The sequence below is a fragment of the Hyperolius riggenbachi genome, chromosome 4, assembly GCF_040937935.1.
Source record: "Hyperolius riggenbachi isolate aHypRig1 chromosome 4, aHypRig1.pri, whole genome shotgun sequence".
Classification (NCBI taxonomy): domain Eukaryota; kingdom Metazoa; phylum Chordata; class Amphibia; order Anura; family Hyperoliidae; genus Hyperolius; species Hyperolius riggenbachi.
The window spans coordinates 500,737,227-500,764,984 of NC_090649.1; the positions used below are offsets into that span (position 1 = coordinate 500,737,227).

General features: G+C 51.9%; 1 protein-coding gene across 1 annotated transcript in view; it reads right to left on the bottom strand.

The window, feature by feature from the left end:
• Positions 1 to 4,654: 4,654 nt before the first annotated feature.
• The window catches only part of ASB3 (ankyrin repeat and SOCS box containing 3), a 231,854-nt gene continuing 208,750 nt past the window's right edge, over positions 4,655 to 27,758 (bottom strand). The window contains exon 8 of the mRNA XM_068233121.1: positions 4,655 to 5,348. Coding sequence (XP_068089222.1) covers positions 4,843 to 5,348 — 506 coding nt within the window. The 3' untranslated portion in view covers positions 4,655 to 4,842. The remainder of the gene's footprint in view (positions 5,349 to 27,758) is intronic.

The window sequence follows — 27,758 nt, forward strand, 5'->3', positions numbered from 1 at the left end:
AAAAATTTTTTCCTCTTATTCCCACTGATCCCCTTAATATACCCTAGGAATTTGGTGTTCCTAAACTTTAAGCAGGCTTTGCTATTAACCGTTAAAATCGGCGGGTTTTTAAATGTATACATTTTTACTTTGAAACTTTAACATCGATTTTCTCAAAAACTATAAGGTCTTTTTGAAAAAAATTTTTTTCCTCTTATTCCTCCTGATCTCCTTAATATATTCTCCAAATTTGAGGCTCTTAGCATTTAAGGGGGCTTTGCTATTAACCCTTAAAGTCGGCGGCTTTCTTATATTATACGGAGCGTTACGGTTTAACGCGAAATTACGGTAGCGTTTAATGCGAAATTACGGCATGAACGAAACGCGAAATTTCGCGTTGAAAATTACGCTTACGGTATTTTCAATTACGATTTTAATGGCAATTTCGCTACGCTAATTTCGCATCGTAATCGCAAATTTCGCATGCGTAATTATAGTAATGCGAAATTACGAAAATTTCAGCTCAACTCTAATTCCCAGTCCCTGCACTGGCCACACAGCCCCACAGCATGATGGAGCCACCACCATATTTTACTGTAGGTAGCAGGTGTTTTTCTTGGAATGCTGTGATCTTTTTCCTCCATGCATAACGCCCCTTGTTATGCCCAAATAACTCAATTTTAGTTTCATCAGTTCACAGCACCTTATTCCAAAATGAAGCTGGCTTGTCTAAATGTGCTTTAGCATACCTAAAGCGGCTCTGTTTTTACTGTGGGCGGAGAAAAGGCTTCCTCTGCATCACTCTCGCATACAGCACCTCCTAGTGTAAAGTGCGCCGAATGGTTGAACGATGCACAGTGACTCCATCTGCAGCAAGATGATGTTGTAGGTCTTTGGTGCTGGTCTGTGGGTCGACTCTGACTGTTCTCACCATTCGTTGCTTCTATTTATCTGCTAATTTTATTTAAACAATTATTGCGCACTTTCTGTAAATCCAATAAACTTCATTTCACTTCTCAAATATCACTGTGTGTGTCTCCTGTATGATATATCTAACTGACATTTTTTATCATAACAACCAATGACTTATACAGGAAAATCATAATGATTAACAAGGTTGCCCAAACTTTCGCATCCCACTGTATTAGTTGGACAAACGACCAGAAGCAGTTAGTACACATGTACGAAGCTAATGTTCATGGATAGGGAACTGGCTAATGGACAGAAAACAAAGAGTTGTGGTCAATGGATCGTACTCAAAATGGGAGACTGTTAGCAGTGGGGTCCCACAGCGGTCTGTTCTGGGTCCAGTGCTCTTCAATTTATTTATTAATGACCTAGTAGATGCAGTAGTGAGCAATGTTGCTATTTTTGCAGATGATACAAAATTGTGCAGAATCATCAACTCTCAGGAAGATAGTGTCATATTGCAACAGGATCTGGATAGGATGGCTATATGGGCACATACATGGCAGATGAAATTCAATGTTGACAAATGTAAAGTCATGCATTTTGGTCGTACTAATGGTCTAGCACCATACAAAATAAATGGGATACAGTTGGGGACATCAAACTTGGAGAAGGACTTAGGAGTACTCATTGACAACAAGTTAAATAATCGTTCTCAATGCCAAGCCGCTGCAGCTAAAGCTAACAAAATTTTGGGATGCATTAAAAGGGAAATAAAAACTCGAGATGCTAGCATAATATTGCCCCTGTTTAACTCTCTAGTAAGGCCACATCTGGAATATGGAATTCAGTTCTGGGCACCACATTACAAAAAAGATATTGCAGTTTTAGAGCAGGTGCAGAGACGAGCAACAAAATTGATACGTGGGATGGAAGGTCTTGCTTACCAAGAAAGGTTAGATAAACTGGGTTTATTTAGTCTAGAGAAAAGATGCCTTAGAGGAGATCTAATTAACTTGTATAAATACATCAGAGGGCAATATAATACCTTGGCGGATGAGCTTTTTGTCCCTCGGCCTTCTCAAAGGACTAGAGGACATGATCTGCGCATGGAGGAAAAACGTTTTAGCCATTTATTTAGGAAAGGGTTCTTTACAGTAAGAGTGATTAAGATGTGGAATGCATTGCCACAGGAAGTCGTTATGGCAAACTCTATACCTGCATTTAAAGGGGGCTTAGATGCTTTCCTTGTGTTGAAAGACATCCATGGCTACAATTACTAGGTAATGCCTAATGATGTTGATCCATGGATTTTATCTGATTGCCATCTGGAGTCGGGAAGGAATTTTTCCCTTTAGGGGCTAATTGGACCATGCCTTGTAAGGTTTTTTTTCGCCTTCCTCTGGATCAACAGGGGTATGTGGGGGGCGGGCTGGAGTTGTACTTTGTACTGGTTGAACTCGATGGACGTATGTCTTTTTTCAACCAAAATAACTATGTAACTATGTAACTATATATATATAACTATAATGCTGGGCATACACGAACCGTTTTTGCCGCTCGATTCTCCCGTTCAGTCGTTTCGCTGCTCGATTCTGCAGTTGATTCTCTTATCTTCCACTCGTTACTCTAATCTTTTTCCATTCACGGCTATCACAAATCGAGTGGAGATCGGACATGTGGGAAATTATCTATCGAGCCATCTAAATGGCTCAAAAACGACTCGTGTATTCCCAGCATAAGGCTCGGTTCACATTGAGCCTAAATAGCTTACGTTCTGCTCCGACGAGCGGAACGCAGCAGCAGAAGCAACGCTTTCCCCATGGGAAAGTTCACATTGCTACGTTCCGCTCCCAGCGTTTCGCTCCCTGCGTTCTGCTCCGTTCCGCTCTCTGCGCTCTGCTCCGTTCCGCTCCCTGCGTTCCGCTCCCTGCGTTCTGCTCCACTCCGCGTATTCCGCTCCCTGCATTCTGCTCCGCTCCCTGCGTTCCACTCCCTGTGTTCCGCTCCGCTCCCTGCGTTCCGCTCCCTGTGTTCCGCTCCCTGCGTTCCGCTCCGTTCTGCTCCCTGTGTTCCGCTCCCTGCATTCCACTCCATTCCGCTCCACTCCCTGCGTTCTGCTCCGTTCCGCTCCCTGTGTTCCGCTCCCTGCGTTCTGCTCCGTTCCGCTCCCTGCGTTCCGCTCCCTGTGTTATGCTCCGCTCCCTGTGTTCCGCTCCTCGGAGCGGACGTTCCCGACCTGCACGATCCTTTCGCTCTGCTTCACGGAGTGGAACGCAGCGCAGGAGCGGATACGTGCTTCAATGTGAACCGAGCTGAATACTTGTAGCCATTGACCTTGAACTAGCATGTAGATCAGAGGTTTATCTCATGAATTAGCTTCTAGTCAGAGTGAAAAATAAGAGATGTGAGATCATTTAGGATAAAAGCTTTGTGAATCAATCCTATCATGTTTTAAATATTTATGAATGTTCTTCTCATCCTCACCTGCATAGTGTAAACAGAGGATATACATAGCATAATGTAAGCTGCATCTTCTTCAATGTCAAAACCGCTGCTATGTGACCTCACCAAAGGAAAGCAAAGCTGCTGTATGGGAGCATCCTTAGTCCTCCTTTGCTCTCCTCCATGAATGCTGCGGTGGGATTCCCCAGTTCACAAATTAACTCCGATCAGATAGTCAGAGCCGTGTGCTACTTTCTAGATCGGTTAGTGACTAGGTAGGTAGTGACTGTTAGTGACTAGGTAGGTAGTGACTAGGTAGGTAGTGACTGTTAGTGACTAGGTAGGTAGTGACTGTTAGTGACTAGGTAGGTAGTGACTAGGTAGGTAGTGACTGTTAGTGACTAGGTAGGTAGTGACTGTTAGTGACTAGGTAGGTAGTGACTGTTAGTGACTAGGTAGGTAGTGACTAGGTAGGTAGTGACTGTTAGTGACTAGGTAGGTAGTGACTGTTAGTGACTAGGTAGGTAGTGACTGTTAGTGACTAGGTAGGTAGTGACTGTTAGTGACTAGGTAGGTAGTGACTGTTAGTGACTAGTTAGGTAGTGACTGTTAGTGACTAGTTAGGTAGTGACTGTTAGTGACTAGGTAGGTAGTGACTGTTAGTGACTAGGTAGGTAGTGACTGTTAGTGACTAGGTAGGTAGTGACTGTTAGTGACTAGGTAGGTAGTGACTGTTAGTGACTAGGTAGGTAGTGACTGTTAGTGACTAGGTAAAACCTCAGAGTCTGCGTCTCTTGTACCTACTGGATGGAACATCTAACTGGTTGCTGTGGAAACTCCACCCCTTCCCCTTCCTGTAACCCGGCTCTCACACTACTCAGTGACCTTACATAAGGGGGGGAGTTTCCTACTGCAGGCAGGGCAGGTGGATGGGAGGTTTTTATAAACACACTGGGGGAGGTTAAATGCTTTACAGCAGAGAAGGGAGGAACTGAGCAGGAAGAGGAGGGCACAACGGAAGCTGCAGTGCTGTGGCCATGACTTCTCTCCAGATAAGGGAGGAAGTGGGTGAGGTCAGCTGATCTGCCAGCGCTGAGAGTTGTACACTAGCTATGGAATGTCCACTCCGCCCACAGCTGCCTATTTTCACAGCGGACTTCTGGGTCACATGACCCACATCTCCAAAAGGAATTCCCCAGGAACGGCTGCATCAAATATAAAATTCCTGTGAGTGATGGCAGAGTCCCCTTTTAAACTAGGGCTTCAATAAAAGCTCAGCGAGGTAAAACCATAACAAGGACAACTAATAACAATGGCTCGATTACAGCAACAAAGTTCACAGTTTATTATACAGTCATTTCCTGTTTCCCCTGCACAGCATTACATATCAGCACAGATTTATACAGCCCAAGTTTCTCTACAAAATGGATTTTTACAGTCAGTGTTCATTACTGCCATCCAGCCAGGAGCTGCGCATGAACATTAGTGCCAGCGATGTCCGGACTTCACTCAATCACCTGCCAGAGTGATAGCTTGCATGTCATCCTGCTGAGATTCAGTGACGGCTTCCGCCTCATCCTGAGACTGAGTGACAGCTTCCTCTGCATTCTGCTGAGATTGAGTGACGGCTTCCGCCTCATCCTGAGACTGAGTGACAGCTTCCTCTGCATTCTGCTGAGATTGAGTGATAGCTTCCACCTCATCCTGCTGAGACTGAGTGATAGCTTCCACCTCATCCTGCTGAGACTGAGTGACAGCTTCCTCTGTATTCTGCTGAGACTGAGTGATAGCTTCCTCCTCACCCTGAGACTGAGTGATAGCTTCCTCTCCATTCTTCGGCGACGCCTCTTCCCTGGCAATGCCATAGTGACGCAGCATGTCAGAATACTGGAGATATTCCTGCAGGCACACAGGAAGGGGGAGCTGGGATATGGAGTCACTGGAGCGTAATCGCTCTGTTTTCAGAAGTGAGCGGATCTTAAGGCGACAGAGGTGCATCAGTGGCGGGATACACACTGCAGAGAGAAACAAAAGAGGTCATTAAGGAAATAAGGTAACTATTATTATTGGTAACCACTACTTAAAAAAACATCTCTAGATCCTGCTTCACTCACCAACTACCGCCCAGTGTCACTTCTCCCATTTGCATCCAAATTACCTGAATTCCATATACATAGTGAATTAAGCCATTATTTATCTCCTGACTTCCTGCTTGATCAGTTCCAGTCTGGCGTTTAGGCAAACCACTCCACAGAAACAGCTCTTACTAAAGGGGCCAATGATCTTCTTACAGCTAAATCTAAAGGTCAATGATCCAAACTCATCCTTCTTGACCTGTCATCAGCATTTGATACTGTTGACCACACCTTACTCCTACAGATACTTTCATCTGTAGGCATAAAGGGCCTCACCCTCTCCTGGATATCTTCCCATCTCTCTGGAAGATCCTTCACAGTCTCTTACTCAGATCAGATCTCTTCTCCTCATTCTTTGTCTGGGGGGTCCTCAAGGCTCTGTCTCTGACCCCCTCCTCTATTCCATCTACATACACGGTCTTTGAAACTTAATTAACTCATATGGGATTCAATACCACCTGTATGCAGACGATCCACAACTGTACCTCTTGGCCCCAGACCTCAACTCCCGTCCTCACACGTGTTCCTGACTGCTTGCCTGCTATATCCTCCATTTACCGTATATACTCGCAAGCAAGCCGACCCGCATATAAGCCGACCCCCCAACTTTTTCCTGAAAAACCAGGAAAAAATGATTGACCCTCATATAAGCCGGGGGTAGGAAATGCTGGCCGTGTGATCCCCCCCAGTGTGTCCCAGTATAGTTAGTATAGTGGCCAGTATGGGTAGGTAGTGCCCAGTATAGCTAGTGAAGTGCCCGGTATAGCTAGTATAGTGCTCAGTATAGCTAGTATAGTGCTCAGCATAGGTAGTATAGTGCTCGGTATAGCTAGTTTAGTGCTCAAGTATAGCTAGTATAGTGCTCAGTATAGCTAGTTTAGTGCCCAAGTATAGCTAGTATAGTGCTCGGTATAGCCAGTTTAGTGCCCTAGTATAGTGCCCCCGCCTCACCCAATTCCCCCCCAACCCCCCCGCGGCCGCCGCTGCTATTAGCTTACTGTGTGGCTTCCTCTATTCCCCTCTCCGTCTCCCGGCATGTAAATAGTTCACAGCAGCTCGATCCACGGCGGCTGCTGTGTGATGACAGGAAGCTGGAGGCAGAGCGGTTTCCATAGTAACGGCGATGTGTATCACCGTTACTATGGAAACCGCTCTGCCTCCAGCTTCCTGTCATCACACAGCAGCCGCCGTGGAGCGAGCTGCTATGAACTATTTACATGCCGGGAGACGGAGAGGGGAATAGAGGAAGCCGCACAGTAAGCTAATAATAGCAGCGGCAGCCACGGGGCTGGGGGGAGGCGGCCTTCCAAAACGAGACTCGCAAGCAAGCCGACCCCCCAACTTTTTGCCCACTTTTGGGGGGTCAAAAATTCGGCTTGCTTGCGAGTATATACAGTATGTACTCTCACTTCTTAAAACTTAATATGAGTAAAACAGAACTAATCATCAGTGGCGTAGCTAAGGAGCTGTGGGCCCCGATGCAAGTTTTATAATGGGGCCCCCCAAGCACTCTATACATAACAATTGATACGGCGTACCAAAACTACAGTGTCAGAGGTGCAAGAAGGGGATGGGGAACAGCTCGTTAATGATTACCACTATTCAAAGTATCTATAGAAGTGATTATTATGAGCACAGGACCAATAGAGAGCTGATACTGTAGCTGAGAAAGGGCCCTTCGGGGCCCCTCTAGCCCAAGGGCACCGATGCGGTCGCTACCTCTGCAACCCCTATTGCTACGCCCCTGCTTATCATCTTTCCACTGTCTCTGTCCACCTCTCTGCCTGAAGTAACAATAAAAGTTAATCACACTCCTATAATTTCAGTTCCCAAAGCTCGGTGCTTGGGGGTAATATTTGACTCCTCCCTCTCTTTTATCCCTCACGTTCACTCCCTAACCAGCTCCTGTCACCTCCAACTCAAAAACATATCTCGCAACCAACCTTTTCTCAATCAAGACACAACTAAAATGTTAATACATGCTCTTATAATATCCCGTTTGGCCTCTTGTAACATTACTTTGTGGACTACCAACTAACGGACTGGCACCCCTCCAATCTGCACTGAACTTGGCTGCTTGTCTCATTCATCTTTCTTCTCAATCTTCCTCTGCTGCTCCTCTCTGTCAAGCTCTTCACTGGCTGCCAATTAACCAGAGGATCCAGTTCAAACTGCTAACCCTAATCTACAAAGCTCTCCACAATCTCTCTCCCCGGTACATATCCTCCCTAATCTCCAGATACAAACCCAATCGCAATCTCAGATCTGCACACGATCTTCTGTTGTCCTCCTCTAGAATTACCTCCTCACATTCACGCTTACAAGATTGTGCACGCACTTCACCCCTCCTCTGGAATGCCCTTCCACAACACATCCGTCACTCGCCAACCTTTGTTACCTTTAAACGCTCTCTAAAAACACACTTGTTCCGACAAGCATATGCGCTACCCTAGGCCACTTCCCTTTGTCCTAAGACCAAATTGCACTCCTACTAGGTATCCTAAAACACACAGCCTCTATATATTTGCTGCATACTACCCCTCCTCTTGTTTCCCCCCATTCCCTTTAGATTGTAAGCTGGCAAGGGCAGGGCTCTCTCCCTTTTTGTGTCTTGGAAATCATTATACATTTTATTCATCATGTTACGTTTATCACTGTCATTACCAATTCTGTATTTTGTATTCTGTATGCTGTATCATTGTTTGTATTTTGTCACTGATTATGTATCTTGTATATTAGTGTACACCTGTCTGTATTATTATGTACCCCATGTTTGTTTCTTACTTTGTACAGCGCCACAGAATATCTTGGCGCTTTATAAATCAATAATAATAATAATTGGGCCATCATCCTCTGTGGCGCTGTATAGTGTAAGAAACAAGCAAGATTATATACAAATACTAGTGGCCTAAGCCAGTTTAAAAACGGGCTGTAGGTCTTTTTTCTACCGCCGCTGCCAGTGCGCATGCACGCTCCCGCCGCGCGCCCACCTCGCTCCCTGGTCCCGTCCAGCTGTCCGTAATGTGCACATGCGCAGTAGCAAATAACAGGGACACAGGGAGAGCTGGACGCAGCGACACAGGGATATTATTACAGAGGATAGGCACTGGCACATAATACTGTATAGAGTTTATAGACAACACAAGTGTTACAATGATCAGTGTATTACGATTAACAAAATGTACAGCGTGTTGCAAGGAACAAAAGGGAGAGAGCCCTGCCCTTGTGAGCTTACAATCTAATGGGATAGGGAGCAGGAATGGTCAATGACATGCAAATTGCCCCTCAACAGAACTTGAATGCATATTTATGTAGCTTAAAAATGGACCGAGAAAAAAGTCACCTTAGCAGAACTTGATTGGTGCATTTTCAAGCCGATGCCATTTACATACAAGATCTGCATAATTCTATATCGACTCGGAACAATTTACATCTCATTGACCATCCCTTATGGGGAGTGGGGAGGGGCAGCATGGGAGGTGCATTGTGGAGTTATATTCTGCAAGAAGCAGAGCTTAGAGGCTGAAGATCTCTGCAGATCGAGGAGGAAGTGGGTAAGACCCGACAGAACACAAACAACTACCAAACACCTCAAATGTTATATTCAAAAGACTATTAATCCATCACAAATAGAAAACCTACAAATAAAAGATGTGCCCCCGACCCCAACATGAGCCCCACCCCAGTACAACCCTCCGCCGGCTCACCTCCCACCCCCCGCCCCAACATGAGCCCCACCCCATAGACCACCCCAGTACAACCCTCCGCCCGCTCACCACCCACCCCCCGCCCCAACATGAGCCCCACCCCATAGACCAGCCCAGTACAACCCTCCGCCGGCTCACCACCCACCCCCCGCCCCAACATGAGCCCCACCCCATAGACCACCCCAGTACAACCCTCCGCCCGCTCACCACCCACCCCCCGCCCCAACATGAGCCCCACCCCATAGACCAGCCCAGTACAACCCTCCGCCGGCTCACCTCCCACCCCCCGCCCCAACATGAGCCCCACCCCAGTACAACCCTCCGCCCGCTCACCACCCACCCCCTGCCCCAACATGAGCCCCACCCCATAGACCAGCCCAGTACAACCCTCCGCCGGCTCACCTCCCACCCCCCGCCCCAACATGAGCCCCACCCCAGTACAACCCTCCGCCCGCTCACCACCCACCCCCTGCCCCAACATGAGCCCCACCCCATAGACCAGCCCAGTACAACCCTCCGCCCGCTCACCACCCACCCCCCGCCCCAACATGAGCCCCACCCCATAGACCAGCCCAGTACAACCCTCCGCCCGCTCACCACCCACCCCCCGCCCCAACATGAGCCCCACCCCATAGATCACCCCAGTACAACCCTCCGCCCGCTCACCACCCACCCCCCGCCCCAACATGAGCCCCACCCCATAGATCACCCCAGTACAACCCTCCGCCGGCTCACCTCCCACCCCCCGCCCCAACATGAGCCCCACCCCAGTACAACCCTCCGCCCGCTCACCACCCACCCCCTGCCCCAACATGAGCCCCACCCCATAGATCACCCCAGTACAACCCTCCGCCCGCTCACCACCCACCCCCCGCCCCAACATGAGCCCCACCCCATAGATCACCCCAGTACAACCCTCCGCCGGCTCACCTCCCACCCCCCGCCCCAACATGAGCCCCACCCCAGTACAACCCTCCGCCCGCTCACCACCCACCCCCTGCCCCAACATGAGCCCCACCCCATAGATCACCCCAGTACAACCCTCCGCCCGCTCACCACCCACCCCCCGCCCCAACATAAGCCCCACCCCATAGACCAGCCCAGTACAACCCTCCGCCCGCTCACCACCCACCCCCCGCCCCAACATGAGCCCCACCCCATAGACCAGCCCAGTACAACCCTCCGCCGGCTCACCTCCCACCCCCCGCCCCAACATGAGCCCCACCCCAGTACAACCCTCCGCCCGCTCACCACCCACCCCCTGCCCCAACATGAGCCCCACCCCATAGACCAGCCCAGTACAACCCTCCGCCCGCTCACCACCCACCCCCCGCCCCAACATGAGCCCCACCCCATAGACCAGCCCAGTACAACCCTCCGCCCGCTCACCACCCACCCCCCGCCCCAACATGAGCCCCACCCCATAGATCACCCCAGTACAACCCTCCGCCCGCTCACCACCCACCCCCCGCCCCAACATGAGCCCCACCGCATAGATCACCCCAGTACAACCCTCCGCCGGCTCACCTCCCACCCCCCGCCCCAACATGAGCCCCACCCCAGTACAACCCTCCGCCCGCTCACCACCCACCCCCTGCCCCAACATGAGCCCCACCCCATAGATCACCCCAGTACAACCCTCCGCCCGCTCACCACCCACCCCCCGCCCCAACATGAGCCCCACCCCATAGATCACCCCAGTACAACCCTCCGCCGGCTCACCTCCCACCCCCCGCCCCAACAAGCAAGCAGTTGGACACCCTCCAAATTGCAAAACCATTTTAGTGAAGCATAGATCGTTGCTTCACTCTCTGCTGCAGCAATGAATGCAACTGTCCATAATAATGTTATTCCTCAATTGGAGAGAAAGCCTAGAGCAGTTTAAAGGTAATATGGTGTTCCAGAGACCACATGACACTTGACCATATTGATGAATGAAGATGTCACCATATCCAATGCCACATAATATCTATAGATAGATATACAGTAAATACACACACAATACATTCAATTAAAAATAAATAAATAAATCCCCAGTAATTAACCCCTTACCTCTCCCACTCTCACACAGTTGATAAAATATAATACTAATAGTTACCTTAGGGACTTAACTTTTTTAATATGTAAGTCATAAGGGTATATTACTGCTGTTTTTGAAAATAAGAGCTTGTAATTAGTGATTTAAATGAATGCAAAACTGAAAAAATACACATTCAATTCCAAATAAAATATTGTCGTCATACGTTGTATTAGGGACGTCATTTAAATGTTGCAATAACCGGGACAAATGGGCAAATAACATGTGTGTGTTTTAGCCACAGTAGCATCTTTTATTTTAAAACTAATGGCTAAAAACTGAGAAATAATTTTTTTCAATTGTGTTCTTATTATTCCCATTACAATACATTTAGAATAAAATAATTCTTAGCAAAAAGTACCACCCAAAGAGAGCCTAAAAAACAAGGTGTGATGCGAGACTCAGCCTCATATTCTTTCCCCAGCAGCACAGCAGCCTGCACTGTGTTCCTGGAGTTCAGTGGAGATTTGTCAGCAGAAGCAGAGCTTCGCCTCATATTCTTTCCCCAGCAGCACAGTGGCCTGCACTGTGTTCCTGGAGTTCAGTGGAGATTTGTCAGCAGGAGCAGAGCTTCGCCTCATATTCTTTCCCCAGCAGCACAGCGGCCTGCACTGTGTTCCTGGAGTTCAGTGGAGATTTGTCAGCAGGGGCAGAGCTTCGCCTCATATTCTTTCCCCAGCAGCACAGCGGCCTGCACTGTGTTCCTGGAGTTCAGTGGAGATTTGTCAGCAGAAGCAAAGCTTCACCTCATTTTCTTTCCCCAGCAGCAGAGCGGCCTGCACTGTGTTCCTGGAGTTCAGTGGAGATTTGTCAGCAGAAGCAGAGCTTCGCCTCATATTCTTTCCCCAGCAGCACAGTGGCCTGCACTGTGTTCCTGGAGTTCAGTGGAGATTTGTCAGCAGGAGCAGAGCTTCGCCTCATATTCTTTCCCCAGCAGCACAGCGGCCTGCACTGTGTTCCTGGAGTTCAGTGGAGATTTGTCAGCAGGAGCAGAGCTTCGCCTCATATTCTTTCCCCAGCAGCACAGCGGCCTGCACTGTGTTCCTGGAGTTCAGTGGAGATTTGTCAGCAGGGGCAGAGCTTCGCCTCATATTCTTTCCCCAGCAGCACAGCGGCCTGCACTGTGTTCCTGGAGTTCAGTGGAGATTTGTCAGCAGAAGCAAAGCTTCACCTCATATTCTTTCCCCAGCAGCAGAGCGGCCTGCACTGTGTTCCTGGAGTTCAGTGGAGATTTGTCAGCAGAAGCAGAGCTTCGCCTCATATTCTTTCCCCAGCAGCACAGTGGCCTGCACTGTGTTCCTGGAGTTTAGTGGAGATTTGTCAGCAGGAGCAGAGCTTCGCCTCATATTCTTTCCCCAGCAGCACAGCGGCCTGCACTGTGTTCCTGGAGTTCAGTGGAGATTTGTCAGCAGGGGCAGAGCTTCGCCTCATATTCTTTCCCCAGCAGCACAGCGGCCTGCACTGTGTTCCTGGAGTTCAGTGGAGATTTGTCAGCAGAAGCAGAGCTTCGCCTCATATTCTTTCCCCAGCAGCACAGCGGCCTGCACTGTGTTCCTGGCGTTCAGTGGAGATTTGTCAGCAGAAGCAGAGCTTCGCCTCATATTCTTTCCCCAGCAGCACAGCGGCCTGCACTGTGTTCCTGGAGTTCAGTGGAGATTTGTCAGCAGAAGCAGAGCTTCGCCTCATATTCTTTCCCCAGCAGCACAGCGGCCTGCACTGTGTTCCTGGTGTTCAGTGGAGATTTGTCAGCAGAAGCAGAGCTTCGCCTCATATTCTTTCCCCAGCAGCACAGCGGCCTGCACTGTGTTCCTGGTGTTCAGTGGAGATTTGTCAGCAGAAGCAGAGCTTCGCCTCATATTCTTTCCCTAGCAGCACAGCGGCCTGCACTGTGTTCCTGGAGTTCAGTGGAGATTTGTCAGCAGAAGCAGAGCTTCGCCTCATATTCTTTCCCTAGCAGCACAGCGGCCTGCACTGTGTTCCTGGCGTTCAGTAGAGATTTGTCAGCAGAAGCAGAGCTTCGCCTCATATTCTTTCCCCTAGCAGCAGAGCGGCCTGCACTGTGTTCCTGGCGTTCAGTGGAGATTTGTCAGCAGGAGCAGAGCTTCACCTCATATTCTTTCCCCAGCAGCACAGCGGCCTGCACTGTGTTCCTGGCGTTCAGTGGAGATTTGTCAGCAGAAGCAGAGCTTCGCCTCATATTATTTCCCCAGCAGCACAGCGGCCTGCACTGTGTTCCTGGCGTTCAGTGGAGATTTGTCAGCAGGAGCAGAGCTTCGCCTCATATTCTTTCCCCAGCAGCACAGCGGCCTGCACTGTGTTTCTGGAGTTCAGTGGAGATTTGTCAGCAGAAGCAGAGCTTCGCCTCATATTCTTTCCCCAGCAGCACAGCGGCCTGCACTGTGTTCCTGGCGTTCAGTGGAGATTTGTCAGCAGAAGCAGAGCTTCGCCTCATATTCTTTCCCTAGCAGCACAGCGGCCTGCACTGTGTTCCTGGCCTTCAGTGGAGATTTGTCAGCAGAAGCAGAGCTTCGCCTCATATTCTTTCCCCAGCAGCACAGCGGCCTGCACTGTGTTCCTGGCGTTCAGTGGAGATTTGTCAGCAGAAGCAGAGCTTCGCCTCATATTCTTTCCCTAGCAGCACAGCGGCCTGCACTGTGTTCCTGGCGTTCAGTGGAGATTTGTCAGCAGGGGCAGAGCTTCGCCTCATATTCTTTCCCCAGCAGCAGAGCGGCCTGCACTGTGTTCCTGGCGTTCAGTGGAGATTTGTCAGCAGGAGCAGAGCTTCGCCTCATATTCTTTCCCTAGCAGCACAGCGGCCTGCACTGTGTTCCTGGCGTTCAGTGGAGATTTGTCAGCAGGGGCAGAGCTTCGCCTCATATTCTTTCCCCAGCAGCACAGCGGCCTGCACTGTGTTCCTGGAGTTCAGTGGAGATTTGTCAGCAGAAGCAGAGCTTCGCCTCATATTCTTTCCCCAGCAGCACAGCGGCCTGCACTGTGTTCCTGGCGTTCAGTGGAGATTTGTCAGCAGGAGCAGAGCTTCACCTCATATTCTTTCCCCAGCAGCACAGCGGCCTGCACTGTGTTCCTGGCGTTCAGTGGAGATTTGTCAGCAGAAGCAGAGCTTCGCCTCATATTCTTTCCCCAGCAGCACAGCGGCCTGCACTGTGTTCCTGGCGTTCAGTGGAGATTTGTCAGCAGAAGCAGAGCTTCGCCTCATATTCTTTCCCTAGCAGCACAGCGGCCTGCACTGTGTTCCTGGAGTTCAGTGGAGATTTGTCAGCAGAAGCAGAGCTTCGCCTCATATTCTTTCCCCAGCAGCACAGCGGCCTGCACTGTGTTCCTGGCGTTCAGTGGAGATTTGTCAGCAGAAGCAGAGCTTCGCCTCATATTCTTTCCCTAGCAGCACAGCGGCCTGCACTGTGTTCCTGGCGTTCAGTGGAGATTTGTCAGCAGGGGCAGAGCTTCGCCTCATATTCTTTCCCCAGCAGCAGAGCGGCCTGCACTGTGTTCCTGGAGTTCAGTGGAGATTTGTCAGCAGGAGCAGAGCTTCACCTCATATTCTTTCCCTAGCAGCACAGCGGCCTGCACTGTGTTCCTGGCGTTCAGTGAAGATTTGTCAGCAGGGGCAGAGCTTCGCCTCATATTCTTTCCCCAGCAGCACAGCGGCCTGCACTGTGTTCCTGGCGTTCAGTGGAGATTGGTCAGCAGAAGCAGAGCTTCGCCTCATATTCTTTCCACAGCAGCACAGCAGCCTGCACTGTGTTCCTGGCGTTCAGTGGAGATTTGTCAGCAGAAGCAGAGCTTCGCCTCATATTCTTTCCCTAGCAGCACAGCGGCCTGCACTGTGTTCCTGGCGTTTAGTGGAGATTTGTCAGCAGGGGCAGAGCTTCGCCTCATATTCTTTCCCCAGCAGCAGAGCGGCCTGCACTGTGTTCCTGGAGTTCAGTGGAGATTTGTCAGCAGGAGCAGAGCTTCGCCTCATATTCTTTCCCTAGCAGCACAGCGGCCTGCACTGTGTTCCTGGCGTTCAGTGGAGATTTGTCAGCAGGGGCAGAGCTTCGCCTCATATTCTTTCCCCAGCAGCACAGCGGCCTGCACTGTGTTCCTGGAGTTCAGTGGAGATTTGTCAGCAGAAGCAGAGCTTCACCTCATATTCTTTCCCCAGCAGCACAGCGGCCTGCACTGTGTTCCTGGTGTTCAGTGGAGATTTGTCAGCAGAAGCAGAGCTTCGCCTCATATTCTTTCCCTAGCAGCACAGCGGCCTGCACTGTGTTCCTGGAGTTCAGTGGAGATTTGTCAGCAGAAGCAGAGCTTCGCCTCATATTCTTTCCCCAGCAGCACAGCGGCCTGCACTGTGTTCCTGGCGTTCAGTAGAGATTTGTCAGCAGAAGCAGAGCTTCGCCTCATATTCTTTCCCCAGCAGCAGAGCGGCCTGCACTGTGTTCCTGGCGTTCAGTGGAGATTTGTCAGCAGGAGCAGAGCTTCACCTCATATTCTTTCCCCAGCAGCACAGCGGCCTGCACTGTGTTCCTGGCGTTCAGTGGAGATTTGTCAGCAGAAGCAGAGCTTCGCCTCATATTATTTCCCCAGCAGCACAGCGGCCTGCACTGTGTTCCTGGCGTTCAGTGGAGATTTGTCAGCAGAAGCAGAGCTTCGCCTCATATTCTTTCCCTAGCAGCACAGCGGCCTGCACTGTGCTCCTGGCGTTCAGTGGAGATTTGTCAGCAGAAGCAGAGCTTCGCCTCATATTCTTTCCCCAGCAGCACAGCGGCCTGCACTGTGTTCCTGGCGTTCAGTGGAGATTTGTCAGCAGAAGCAGAGCTTCGCCTCATATTCTTTCCCTAGCAGCACAGCGGCCTGCACTGTGTTCCTGGCGTTCAGTGGAGATTTGTCAGCAGGGGCAGAGCTTCGCCTCATATTCTTTCCCCAGCAGCAGAGCGGCCTGCACTGTGTTCCTGGAGTTCAGTGGAGATTTGTCAGCAGGAGCAGAGCTTCGCCTCATATTCTTTCCCTAGCAGCACAGCGGCCTGCACTGTGTTCCTGGCGTTCAGTGGAGATTTGTCAGCAGGGGCAGAGCTTCGCCTCATATTCTTTCCCCAGCAGCACAGCGGCCTGCACTGTGTTCCTGGCGTTCAGTGGAGATTGGTCAGCAGAAGCAGAGCTTCGCCTCATATTCTTTCCACAGCAGCACAGCGGCCTGCACTGTGTTCCTGGCGTTCAGTGGAGATTTGTCAGCAGAAGCAGAGCTTCGGCTCATATTCTTTCCCCAGCAGCACAGCGGCCTGCACTGTGTTCCTGGAGTTCAGTGGAGATTTGTCAGCAGGAGCAGAGAATCAGCGAGGAAGAGACCAGTATAATGTAATAAGGGGATATATGTCAAGTCACTTCATGAAAAAAGATCTAATGTGTTTAAAATACAGTTATTCTTTTTGTAAATATACTTGCAAGGAATAAATGATTTTTCCCCCTTGGTTGCTAAATATATGTAAGTTTTTATGTGGAAACCATGGATTCCGAGCCCTTTATCTGCTACTTTCAATTATCTTCAATGCTTGTGGGTGACAAGGCAGCGATATCATTCAGCAGGTTGCTCTTTATCCTCGCATGACAGTCTGCTGGCTGCACTTCAAAAGGATGGCAAAGCCTTTGCTGCATCTGTCACCTCATACATCGGTAATTACATCAGGATTATATTCTGCATTCACTTCTATAGATGGAGCTAGACTGTCTCTGCAGTTACAGCATTGTTCAGAGACCAGCCAGGAGGTTTATGGTTGTTAAACCTTTGCTGCATCCGTCACCTCATACATCGGTAATTACATCAGGAGTATATTCTGAATTCACTTCTATAGATGGAGCTAGACTGTCTCTGCAGTCACAGCATTGTTCAGAGAGCAGCCAGGAGGTTTATGGTTGTCAAACCTTTGCTGCATCCATCACTTCATACATCGGTAATTACATCAGGATTATCAATTCTGCAGGATTACAGTCTGATATCCTTTTTGTAAATGGAGCTGGTCTTCTGCTGATGTCAAATTCTCTGCAGTTACAGCATTGCTTAGAGATCAGTCTTCTCCTGATGTCAGAATCTCTGCAGTTACAGCATGTTTAGAGAGCCGCCTTCTCCTGATGTCAGAAACTCTGCAGTTACAGCATGTTTAGAGAGCCGCCTTCTCCTGGTGTCAGAATCTCTGCAGTTACAGCATGTTTAGAAAGCCGCCTTCTGCTGATGTCAGATTCTCTGCAGTTACAGCATTGCTTAGAGAGCAGTCTTCTTCTAAAGTCAGAATCTCTGCAGTTACAGCATGTTTAGAGAGCTGCCTTCTCCTGATGTCAGAATCTCTGCAGTTACAGCATGTTTAGAGAGCCGCCTTCTCCTGATGTCAGAATCTTTGCAGTTACAGCATGTTTAGAGAGCCACCTTCTCCTGATGTCAGAATCTCTGCAGTTACAGCATGTTTAGAGAGCTGCCTTCTCCTGATGTCAGAATCTCTGCAGTTCAGAATCAGAATCAGCTTTATTCGCCAAGTGCAACAGGTGCCGCACCCGGAATTATTTGTGGACACATGGCAGACATAGATGGTAGTGCGTGTTAACAGCATCAGTAGTAGCTACATAGGAATGCAACAGTATGACAACAACAATATAGGAATACAACATAGGAATACAACAGTTAACAGCGACAATATAACAACAACAACATTGATAGTCACAGTAACAAAGCATAGTGTGGCTGAACAGCCCCATTGTGCCAGAGTAGCGCGATATGATTGTAGCACATGGAACAGTGTGGACTACAGGCACGCACGCTCTCATTCGTTGAGTAGGAGAACTGCCTGGGAAAAGAAGGTGTTTCTGTGCCTGGTGGTTTTGGTGGGGATGGTCCTGTAGCGGCGGCCTGAGGGCAGGGGGTCGAAGAAGCCACTGCCAGGGTGGGATTGGTCGTCGGTAATACTGTTGGCCCTGGACCTCATTCTGGATGTGTGGAGGAGGTCCAGGGGAGGCAGAGGTGACCCGATGATCTTCTCAGCGGTGCTGATTACCCTCTGAAGTTTGAGCTTGTCCTTTGTATTTGCCCCCGAGTACCAGACAATGATGGAGGAGCAGAGGACAGACTCAATGGTGGCCGTGTAGAAGCTAGTCATTAGCTCCCGCGACATTCCGAACTTCCTCAGCTGCCTTAAAGAGAGTCTGAAGCGAGAATAAATCTCGCTTCAGACCTCCTAGATAGCAGGGGCATGTGTGCCCCTGCTAAACCGCCGCTATCCCGCGGCTTAACGGGGGTCCCTTCACCCCCAAATCCCCTCCGTGCAGCCGCAGCCCTGCCTCATTCGCGTCTATCAAACGCATACCTCCGCCTCTCCCCCGCCCCTCTCAGTCCTCCTTCACTGATAGGGGCGGGGGAGAGGAGGCGATGCGTGTCTGATAGACGCGACTAGAGGCAGCCGTTAGCCCTGTCTCCAGGAAGAGAAAAGTTTACGACCAAGTTTTGCGGGGGGGTTTGGGGGTGGAGGGACCCCCGTTTAGCCGCGGGATAGCAGCGTTTTAGCAGGGGCACACATGCCCCTGCTAACTATGAGCTCTGAAGCGAGATTTATTCTTGCTTCAGAGTCTCTTTAAGAAGAACAGTCTCTGCTGGGCTTTTTTTTGAGTTACGGAGGTGTTCACATCCCACTTTAAGTTCTCAGTGATGGTGGTTCCAAGGAACCGTGCGCTGTGCACTCTGGAGACCTCAGTGCCATCAATGTAGACTGGACGGGGAGATGGGGCATTTCTTCTGAAGTCCACAATCAGTTCCACAGTTTTTGCTGCGTTTAGTACCAGTTTGTTGTCCGTGCACCACCTGAGGATCCGCTCAATCTCGCTACGATATACAAACTCCCCTTCTTCTCCAATGAGACCTAGTATGGTGGTATCATCCGGAAACTTGATGACCTCGACAGAGTCAGCGGATGATGTACAGCTGTTTGTGTACAGGGAAAAAAGAATTGGGGACAGCACACACCCTTGCGGGGCCCCCGTGTTGGTAGTTCTGACTCCAGAGGAGCAGCTGCCGATTCTCACTAGTTGTGTCCTGTTGGTGAGGAAGTCCTTGATCCAGGTGCAGAGAGAGAGGTCCACACCGAGTCGTGTCAGGTTGTCATGCAGAATGTTCGGACAGATGGTGTTAAAAGCGGAACTGAAGTCCAGGAGCAGGATTCTGGCATAGGTGTTGGATTTGTCCAGATGAGCCATGATGTGTGCTAGACTGATATTAATGGCATCCTCCACGGACCGGTTGGCCCTGTAAGCGAATTGCAGGGGATCCATTAAGGTGGCTGTGTGTCCCTTCAGATAGGTGAGAACCAGTCTTTCAAAGGTCTTCATGATGATTGGAGTTAGAGCAACAGGTCTGTAGTTATTCAGATCAGTGGCTCCTGGTTTCTTGGGGACTGGGATGATGTCTGATTTTTTGAAGCAGGAGGGAACCTTGCCTAGCAGCAGGGATTTGCTGAAGATGGAGGTGAGGATCGGGGCTAGCTGGCTTGCACATGTCTTCAGGCAAGTTGGAGATATTCCGTCTGGGCCTGAAGCTTTCCTGGTGTTGAGCTTTCGGAGGTGTCGTAAGACATCCGCCTCCTGGACTATCCTCAGTGCCAGGGGGGCACTAGCAGCATGGGGAGATGAAGTGGGAGGAGACTCCCTTGGAGAAGAGGTGAGTGCTAGGTCCACCGGATGGGTGGGTTGTTTCTCAAACCTGCAATAGAATTTGTTGAGCTCTTCAGCTAGCGCAAAGCTAGGAAGTATGTGTTGAGGAGGGGGCTTGAAGTTAGTGGCTGCTCTGAGGCCTTTCCAGTTGTCCCGTGGGTTGTTGGACTGAAGGTTCAGACTCAGCTTGTTAGAGTAGTCTCTCTTTGCCACCTTCAGCTCACGGTTTAAGGTGTTCCTGGCCACCCTGAACTCCTCTGGGGATCCGGATTTGTGTGCTTCCTCCTTGATTCTTCGGAGTCTCCGCAGTCTGCCGTTGAACCAGGGTTTATTGTTTGGGAAGATTTTGACGGTCTCTGTTGGGATGCATGTCTCCTCACAGAAGCTGATATAAGCGGTGATGTTCTCTGTCCATTCGTCTAGGCAGGGAGCCTCCAGGGCTGACCAGTCCGTGCTGTCGAAGCAGGCTTGAAGTTGTTCCTTGGCCTCCTCTGTCCACTTCTTAACAGACCTGATGATTGGCTTTGAGGTTTCAAGGTGCCTCCTGTAAGTGGGGATCAGGTGGATTAGGCAGTGGTCAGAGTTACCAAGTGCAGCTCGGCGATAAGCCTTGTACGCGTCTTTGAGGACTGTGTAACAGTGGTCCAGGGTATTTTGGTTCCTGGTGGGGCAGGTGATGTGTTGTTTGTATCGAGGCAGTTCCTGGCGAAGGTTTGCTCTGTTGAAATCACCTAGGATGATGAAGAGGGAGTCCGGGAGGGTGGTCTCCCACAGCGAGATGGTGTCACTGAAAGTGCGCAGGGCGTTTCTGACGTCCGCATCCGGTGGGATGTAAACACCTGCAAGGACATAGGAGGTGAACTCCCTGGGTGAGTACTGAGGCCTGCAGTTGATAAGTAGAAGCTCGACATCTGGGGAGCAGCATTTGTGCAGAATGGTTATGTTGGAGCACCACGTGGCGTTAATGTAAAAACAGATTCCACTGCCCTTACTTTTCCCTGAGAGACAGTGGTCGCGGTTTGCGTGGAAAAGATTGAAGCCTGGTAGGTTGAGGGAGTTGTCCGGGATGTTATCGTTTAGCCAGGTCTCGGTGAAGCAGAGGACTGGGGAGTTGGACCCTAGCGAAGGTTTTCTGTCAAGTAGCAGAAGCAGCTCATCCAGCTTGTTTGGGAGGGAGCGAACGTTTGCTAGCAGGATGGCTGGTAAGGCTGACCAGTTACAGCATGTTTAGAGAGCCGCCTTCTCCTATGTCAGAATCTCTGCAGTTACAGCCTGTTTAGAGAGCCGCCTTCTCCTGGTGTCAGAATCTCTGCAGTTACAGCATTGGTCAGACAGCAGCCAGGAGGTTTAAGTTGGTCAAGCTTGTTATACAAGGCAGAGCTCCGCTGTAAGTCTATGTACTGACCGGGAGGATTGGAAATCATTTATAGAGTCTGTCAGGGCCGGTAAAGAGACAGAAGGAAGTCTGCCCACCCTGTGCGGAACAATGATGGGCTCACCAGTACTTATGTGTGCCGGCTTGAAGGAGGAAGTGCACCATGGTGAGGCGTGCAATGCGTCCAATAGGACAGTGCAAGCTGTATGGAGCGCACAATATATGCCGGACTTATGGGTAAATAGCTCCTTGTTTCCCCACCACTCACCTGAGGCAATTAAGCATAATTTAAATCACAAATTTGAGTGCTTAGGCACATGTAAGTACTCGTGAGCCCATCACTGGTGCCGAATACAAGCAATTCTCAAACCTTTCCATCTGTGGAGTGACGTTTGCATTTCAGGCTCATTAATTCTAGAAGTGCTAAAAAAAAAACCCCTTAGAGATGGAGCGGTCACTGCGTGGGAAGAGGTAGGAGGGGTCACTGCGGGGGAAGAGGTAGGACGTGTCACTGCGGGGGAAGAGGCAGGAGCGGTCACTGCGGCAGAAGTCGTAGGAGCGGTCACTGCGGGAGAAGAGGCAGGAGCGGTCACTGCGGGAGAAGAGGTAGGAGGGGTCACTGCAGGGGTGGTCACTGCGGGGAAAGAGGCAGGAAAGGTCACTGCGGAGGAAGAGGCAGGAGCGGTCACTGCGGGGGAGGAGGCAGGAGCGGTCACTGCGGGGGAAGAGGCAGGAGCGGTGACTGCGGGGGAAGAGGCAGGAGCGGTCACTGCAGGGGAAGAGGCAGGAGCGGTCACTGCAAGGGAAGAGGCAGGAGCGGTCACTGCGGGGGAAGAGGCAGGAGCGGTCACTGCGGGGGAAGAGGCAGGAGCGGTCACTGCGGGGGAAGAGGCAGGAGCCGTCACTGCGAGAGAAGATGCAGGAGCCATCTCTGCAGGGGAAGTGGTAGGAGCGGTCACTGTGAGTGAAGAGGTAGGAGTGGTCACTGCGGGGGAGGAGGTAGGAGCGGTCACTGCGGGGGAAAAGACAGGGGCGGTCACTGCGGGGGAAGAGGTAGGAGGGGTCACTGCGGGGGAAGAGGTAGGAGGAGTCACTGCGGGGGAAGAGGTAGGAGGAGTCACTGCAGGGGAAGAGGCAGGGGCGGTCACTGTGGGGGAAGAGGCAGGAGCGGTCACTGCGGGGGAAGGGGCAGGAGCGGTCACTGCGGCAGAAAAGGTAGGAGCGGTCACTGCGGGGGAAGAGGCAGGAGCGGTCACTGCGGGGGAAGAGGCAGGAGCGGTCACTATATCGGAAGAGGCAGGGGCAGTCACTGCGGGGGAAGAGGCAGGGGCTGTCACTGCGGGGGAAGAGGCAGGGGCGGTCACTGCGGGGGAAGAGGCAGGGGCGGTCACTGCGAGGAAAGAGGCAGGGTCGGTCACTGCGGGGGAAGAGGCAGGGGCGGTCACTGCGGGGGAAGAGGCAGGGGCGGTCACTGCGGGGGAAGAGGCAGGGGCGGTCACTGTGGGGGAAGGGGCAGGAGCGGTCACTGCAGGGGAACAGGTAGGAGCGGTCACTGCGGGGGAAGAGGTAGGAGCGGTCACTGCGAGTGAAGAGGTAGGAGCGGTCACTGTGGGGGAGGAGGTAGGAGCGGTCACAGCGGGGGAAGAGGTAGGAGGGGTCACTGCGGGGGAAGAGGCAGGAGCGGTCACTGTGAGGGAAGAGGTAGGGGCGGTCACTGCGGGGGAAGAGGCAGGGGCGGTCACTGCGGGGGAAGAGGCAGGGGCGGTGACTGTGGGGGAAGGAGGTAGGAGCAGTCACTGTGGCGGAAGAGGTAGGAGGGGTCACTGCGGGGGAAGAGGCAGGAGCGGTCACTGCGGGGGAAGAGGCAGGAGCGGTCACTGCGGGAGAACAGGTATGAGCGGTCACTGCGGGGGAAGAGGTAGGAGCGGTCACTGCGGGGGAAGACGTAGGAGAGGTAACTGCTGGGGAAGAGGTAGGGACTGTCACTGCAGGGGAGAAGGTAGGGGCGGTCACTGAGGGGAAGAGGTAGGAGCGGTCACTGCGGGGGAAGAGGTAGGGGCGATCACTGTGGATCAAGAGGTAGGGGCGGTCACTGCGGGGGAAGAGGTAGGAGCGGTCACTGCGGGGGAAGAGGTAGAAGCGGTCACTGCGGGGGAAGAGGTAGGGACTGTCACTGCAGGGGAGGAGGTAGGGGCGGTCACTGTGGGAAAGAGGTAGGAGCGGTCACTGCGGGGGAAGAGATAGGGGCGGTCACTGCGGGGGAAGAGGTAGGAGCGGTCACTGCGGGGGAAGAGGTAGGAGCGGTCACTGTGGGGGAAGGGGCAGAAGCGGTCACTGCAGGGGAACAGGTAGGAGTGGTCACTGCAGGGGAAGAGGTAGGAGCGGTCACTGCGAGTGAAGAGGTAGGAGCAGTCACTGCGGGGGAGGAGGTAGGAGCGGTCACTGCGGAGAAAGAGGTAGGAGCAGTCTCTGCGGGGGAAGAGGTAGGAGCGGTCACTGCGGAGGAAGAGGTAGGAGCAGTCTCTGCGGAGGAAGAGGTAGGAGCGGTCACTGCGGAGGAAGAGGTAGGAGCGGTCACCGTAGGGGAAGAAATACGAGCGGTCACTGTGGGGGATCCACGGTAGCCTGTGTGACTAGATAAGACCAGGAGCCAAACTGTGCAGTATTGTTGGCTATGGGAATAGTTCAAATAGAAGAAGAGTAGTTCTCACAAAGGTGGGTTGCAGAACCTGCACCATCATATGGCGCCTAAGGGGAAACAACCGTCACCGTTCGGTATCTTAAGTCCTGCCGAAACCAGGTTGTCACTCTCCCAGGGCCCTTACTGGCTGTGGATAGCACCACACCCGTGGGAAGACTCCTCCAGAGGTGTGCTAAGCAATGAGGGGTGGAGGGGCAAACGTTTTAGATCAGGCCAGATGTATTCAAGCATGTTTAAAATAAACAAGGCGTTTCACGAGCAGGCATGCTCAAATAAGGAACTTGGATGAAATCTGAACAGGTGTTATTCGGATTTCCTCCTGCTCATTACATCACCTGTGCGGGTGGGCGAGGGGTTAATCTTACCCATCAGGCGCCTTCTTCGCTCATCCCTCGGCACCTCCCACGATGCGTTCCGATCCGCCATCACGTGATTACAAACACTTCCTCCTTCTGGGTTGAAGGAGAAAGTGAGTAGTCACACGACGGCCGATTGAAACGCATCGTGGGAGGCGCCGAGGGACCAGCGAAGAAGACGCCTGATGGGTAAGATTAACCCCTCGCTCACCCGCACAGGTGATGTAATGAGCAGGATGAAATCCGAATAACATCTGTTCGTATTTCATCCAAAGTCGTTATTTGAGCATGCCTGGTCACGAGTGCCTTCAGAAGTTCAGTTTTAGACCAAGGCGGCAAAAAAATTTTTTTGCACTTCTGAAGGGCCAAGAAGTAGCCCTTAAGGCCCTTTCACTCATATGACGCACGGCAGAGGGGAGGGGAACAGAGGAACAAAAAGCCAGGAAGCCTGCGCTTGCGCGGAGAGGACCTGCAGGCTTCCTGTTCCAGGGTCACAGCGCAAATTTTGATAGAAAAAGCAATACAGTACCTCTTCCAGCCGTGTATGTGGTGGGTGGTACCTCTCTCTGTGCACAAATCTTGCTGTAATCCCGATATCCAGGGACACGCTGGCGCTCTGCTCAGCGTGGATGGAGACTGACCACGTGATCCCCTGGTCAGCTGACACCCGAACTTCCTGTTCCTGGCTTCTCTGCGCTCCAACAGTGGCTCCAATCTCAGTAGCAGTGAAGGCAACAGCGGCGCTTCCTGGCAGTCAGCTGCTGACCTGTAGTGTCCAATCAGTAGGTGGTGTTTTGTTGGCTTTCTTCATATTGTGTTTTTTCAGCTGCCAGACAATTGCTCTGTAATGTTTATCCTGGGGGACATGAGAGACGCTGCGAGCAGCCAAACACCAGATCACTGCGAGTTACTGGGCCAGGTGCATTCATAGAGGACACCAGTAACTCGCAGTGATCTGGTGTTTGGCTGCTCGCAGCGTCTCTCATGTCCCCCAGGATAAACATTACAGAGCAATTGTCTGGCAGCTGAAAAAACACAATATGAAGAAAGCCAACAAAACACCACCTACTGATTGGACACTACAGGTCAGCAGCTGACTGCCAGGAAGCGCCGCTGTTGCCTTCACTGCTACTGAGATTGGAGCCACTGTTGGAGCGCAGAGAAGCCAGGAACAGGAAGTTCGGGTGTCAGCTGACCAGGGGATCACGTGGTCAGTCTCCATCCACGCTGAGCAGAGCGCCAGCGTGTCCCTGGATATCGGGATTACAGCAAGATTTGTGCACAGAGAGAGGTACCACCCACCACATACACGGCTGGAAGAGGTACTGTATTGCTTTTTCATGCTCATCACATCGGCTGACCTATCTTGTTGAGACAGTACTGCACCTGCAGGAATAGCCATCCACTGTCCATTAGTGCGCTTAGGTACATTGTTGTTTTCATTTCTACTTTTGGGGCTTGGGACCCGCCCCCACCTTGTAGCTGCACACCACTCTTTGATTTTGCGCTGTGTCTTATTGTTCCAGTGCAAATTTTGATAGAGTCGCTGTCCTAATAGATTTTATAACAGAAGAACCGGCAGGCACAGAGAATAATTCTGGGCTGAGTCAGTGAGGGGGTATTTGGTTCTTGCAGGTGAACTTTAGGAATGTACACGCCGTCTTCACACATCCGATTCCCTCCTATTCTGCTGCAGTCTCTCGTACCTCCCCCAGGGCAGAGCTCCCCCCTCCTCCTGATCAGGATAAGCCAGTCCTGTACTGCTGCAGTCTCTAATAACTCCCCCAGGGCCAGATAACCAGCCTCCTGATCAGGATAAGCCAGTCCTGTGCTGCTGCAGTCTCTTGTACCTCCCCCAGGGCAGAGCTCCCCCCTCCTCCTGATCAGGATAAGCCAGTCCTGTGCTGCTGCAGTCTTATAGTATCTCCCCCAGGGCAGAGCTCCCCCCTCCTCCTGATCAGGATAAGCCAGTCCTGTGCTGCTGCAGTCTCTTGTACCTCCCCCAGGGCAGAGCTCCCCCTCCTCCTGATCAGGATAAGCCAGTCCTGTGCTGCTGCAGTCTCTTGTACCTCCCCCAGGGCAGAGCTCCCCCCTCCTCCTGATCAGGATAAGCCAGTCCTGTGCTGCTGCAGTCTCTTGTACCTCCCCCAGGGCAGAGCTCCCCCTCCCCCCCCCTCCTCCTGATCAGGATAAGCCAGTCCTGTGCTGCTGCAGTCTCTAGTAACTCCCCCAGGGCCAGATCCTCCCCTCCTCCTGATCAGAATAAGCCAGTCCTGTGCTGCTGCAGTCTCTAGTAACTCCCCCAGGGCCAGATCCCCCCCTCCTCCTGATCAGCATAAGCCAGTCCTGTGCTGCTGCAGTCTCTCGTACCTCCCCCAGGGCAGAGCTCCCCCTCCCCCCCCCCCCTCGTCCTGATCAGAATAAGCCAGTCCTGTGCTGCTGCAGTCTCTAGTAACTCCCCCAGGGCCAGATCCCCCCCTCCTCCTGATCAGGATAAGCCAGTCCTGTGGTGCTGCAGTCTCTAGTAACTCCCCCAGGGCCAGATCCCCCCCTCCTCCTGATCAGGATAAGCCAGTCCTGTGCTGCTGCAGTCTCTAGTAACTCCCCCAGGGCCAGATCCCCTCCTCCTCCTGATCAGGATAAGCCAGTCCTGTGCTGCGGCAGTCTCTTGTACCTCCCCCAGGGCAGAGCTCCCCCCCCTCCTCCTGATCAGGATAAACCAGTCCTGTGCTGCTGCAGTCTCTAGTAACTCCCCCAGGGCCAGATCCTCCCCTCCTCCTGATCAGGATAAGCCAGTCCTGTGCTGCTGCAGTCTCTAGTAACTCCCCCAGGGCCAGATCCCCCTCTCCTCCTGATCAGGATAAGCCAGTCCTGTGCTGCTGCAGTCTCTCGTACCTCCCCCAGGGCAGAGCTCCCCCTCCCCCTGATCAGGATAAGCCAGTCCTGTGCTGCTGCAGTCTCTAGTAACTCCCCCAGGGCCAGATCCCCCCCCCCCCTCGTCCTGATCAGAATAAGCCAGTCCTGTGCTGCTGCAGTCTCTAGTAACTCCCCCAGGGCCAGATCCCCCCCTCCTCCTGATCAGGATAAGCCAGTCCTGTGCTGCGGCAGTCTCTAGTAACTCCCCCAGGGCCGAGCTCCCCCCTCCTGATCAGGATAAGCCAGTCCTGTGCTGCTGCAGTCTCTGGTAACTCCCCCAGGGCCAGATCCCCCCCCCCTCGTCCTGATCAGAATAAGCCAGTCCTGTGCTGCTGCAGTCTCTAGTAACTCCCCCAGGGCCAGATCCCCCCCCTCCTGATCAGGATAAGCCAGTCCTGTGGTGCTGCAGTCTCTAGTAACTCCCCCAGGGCCAGATCCCCCCCTCCTCCTGATCAGGATAAGCCAGTCCT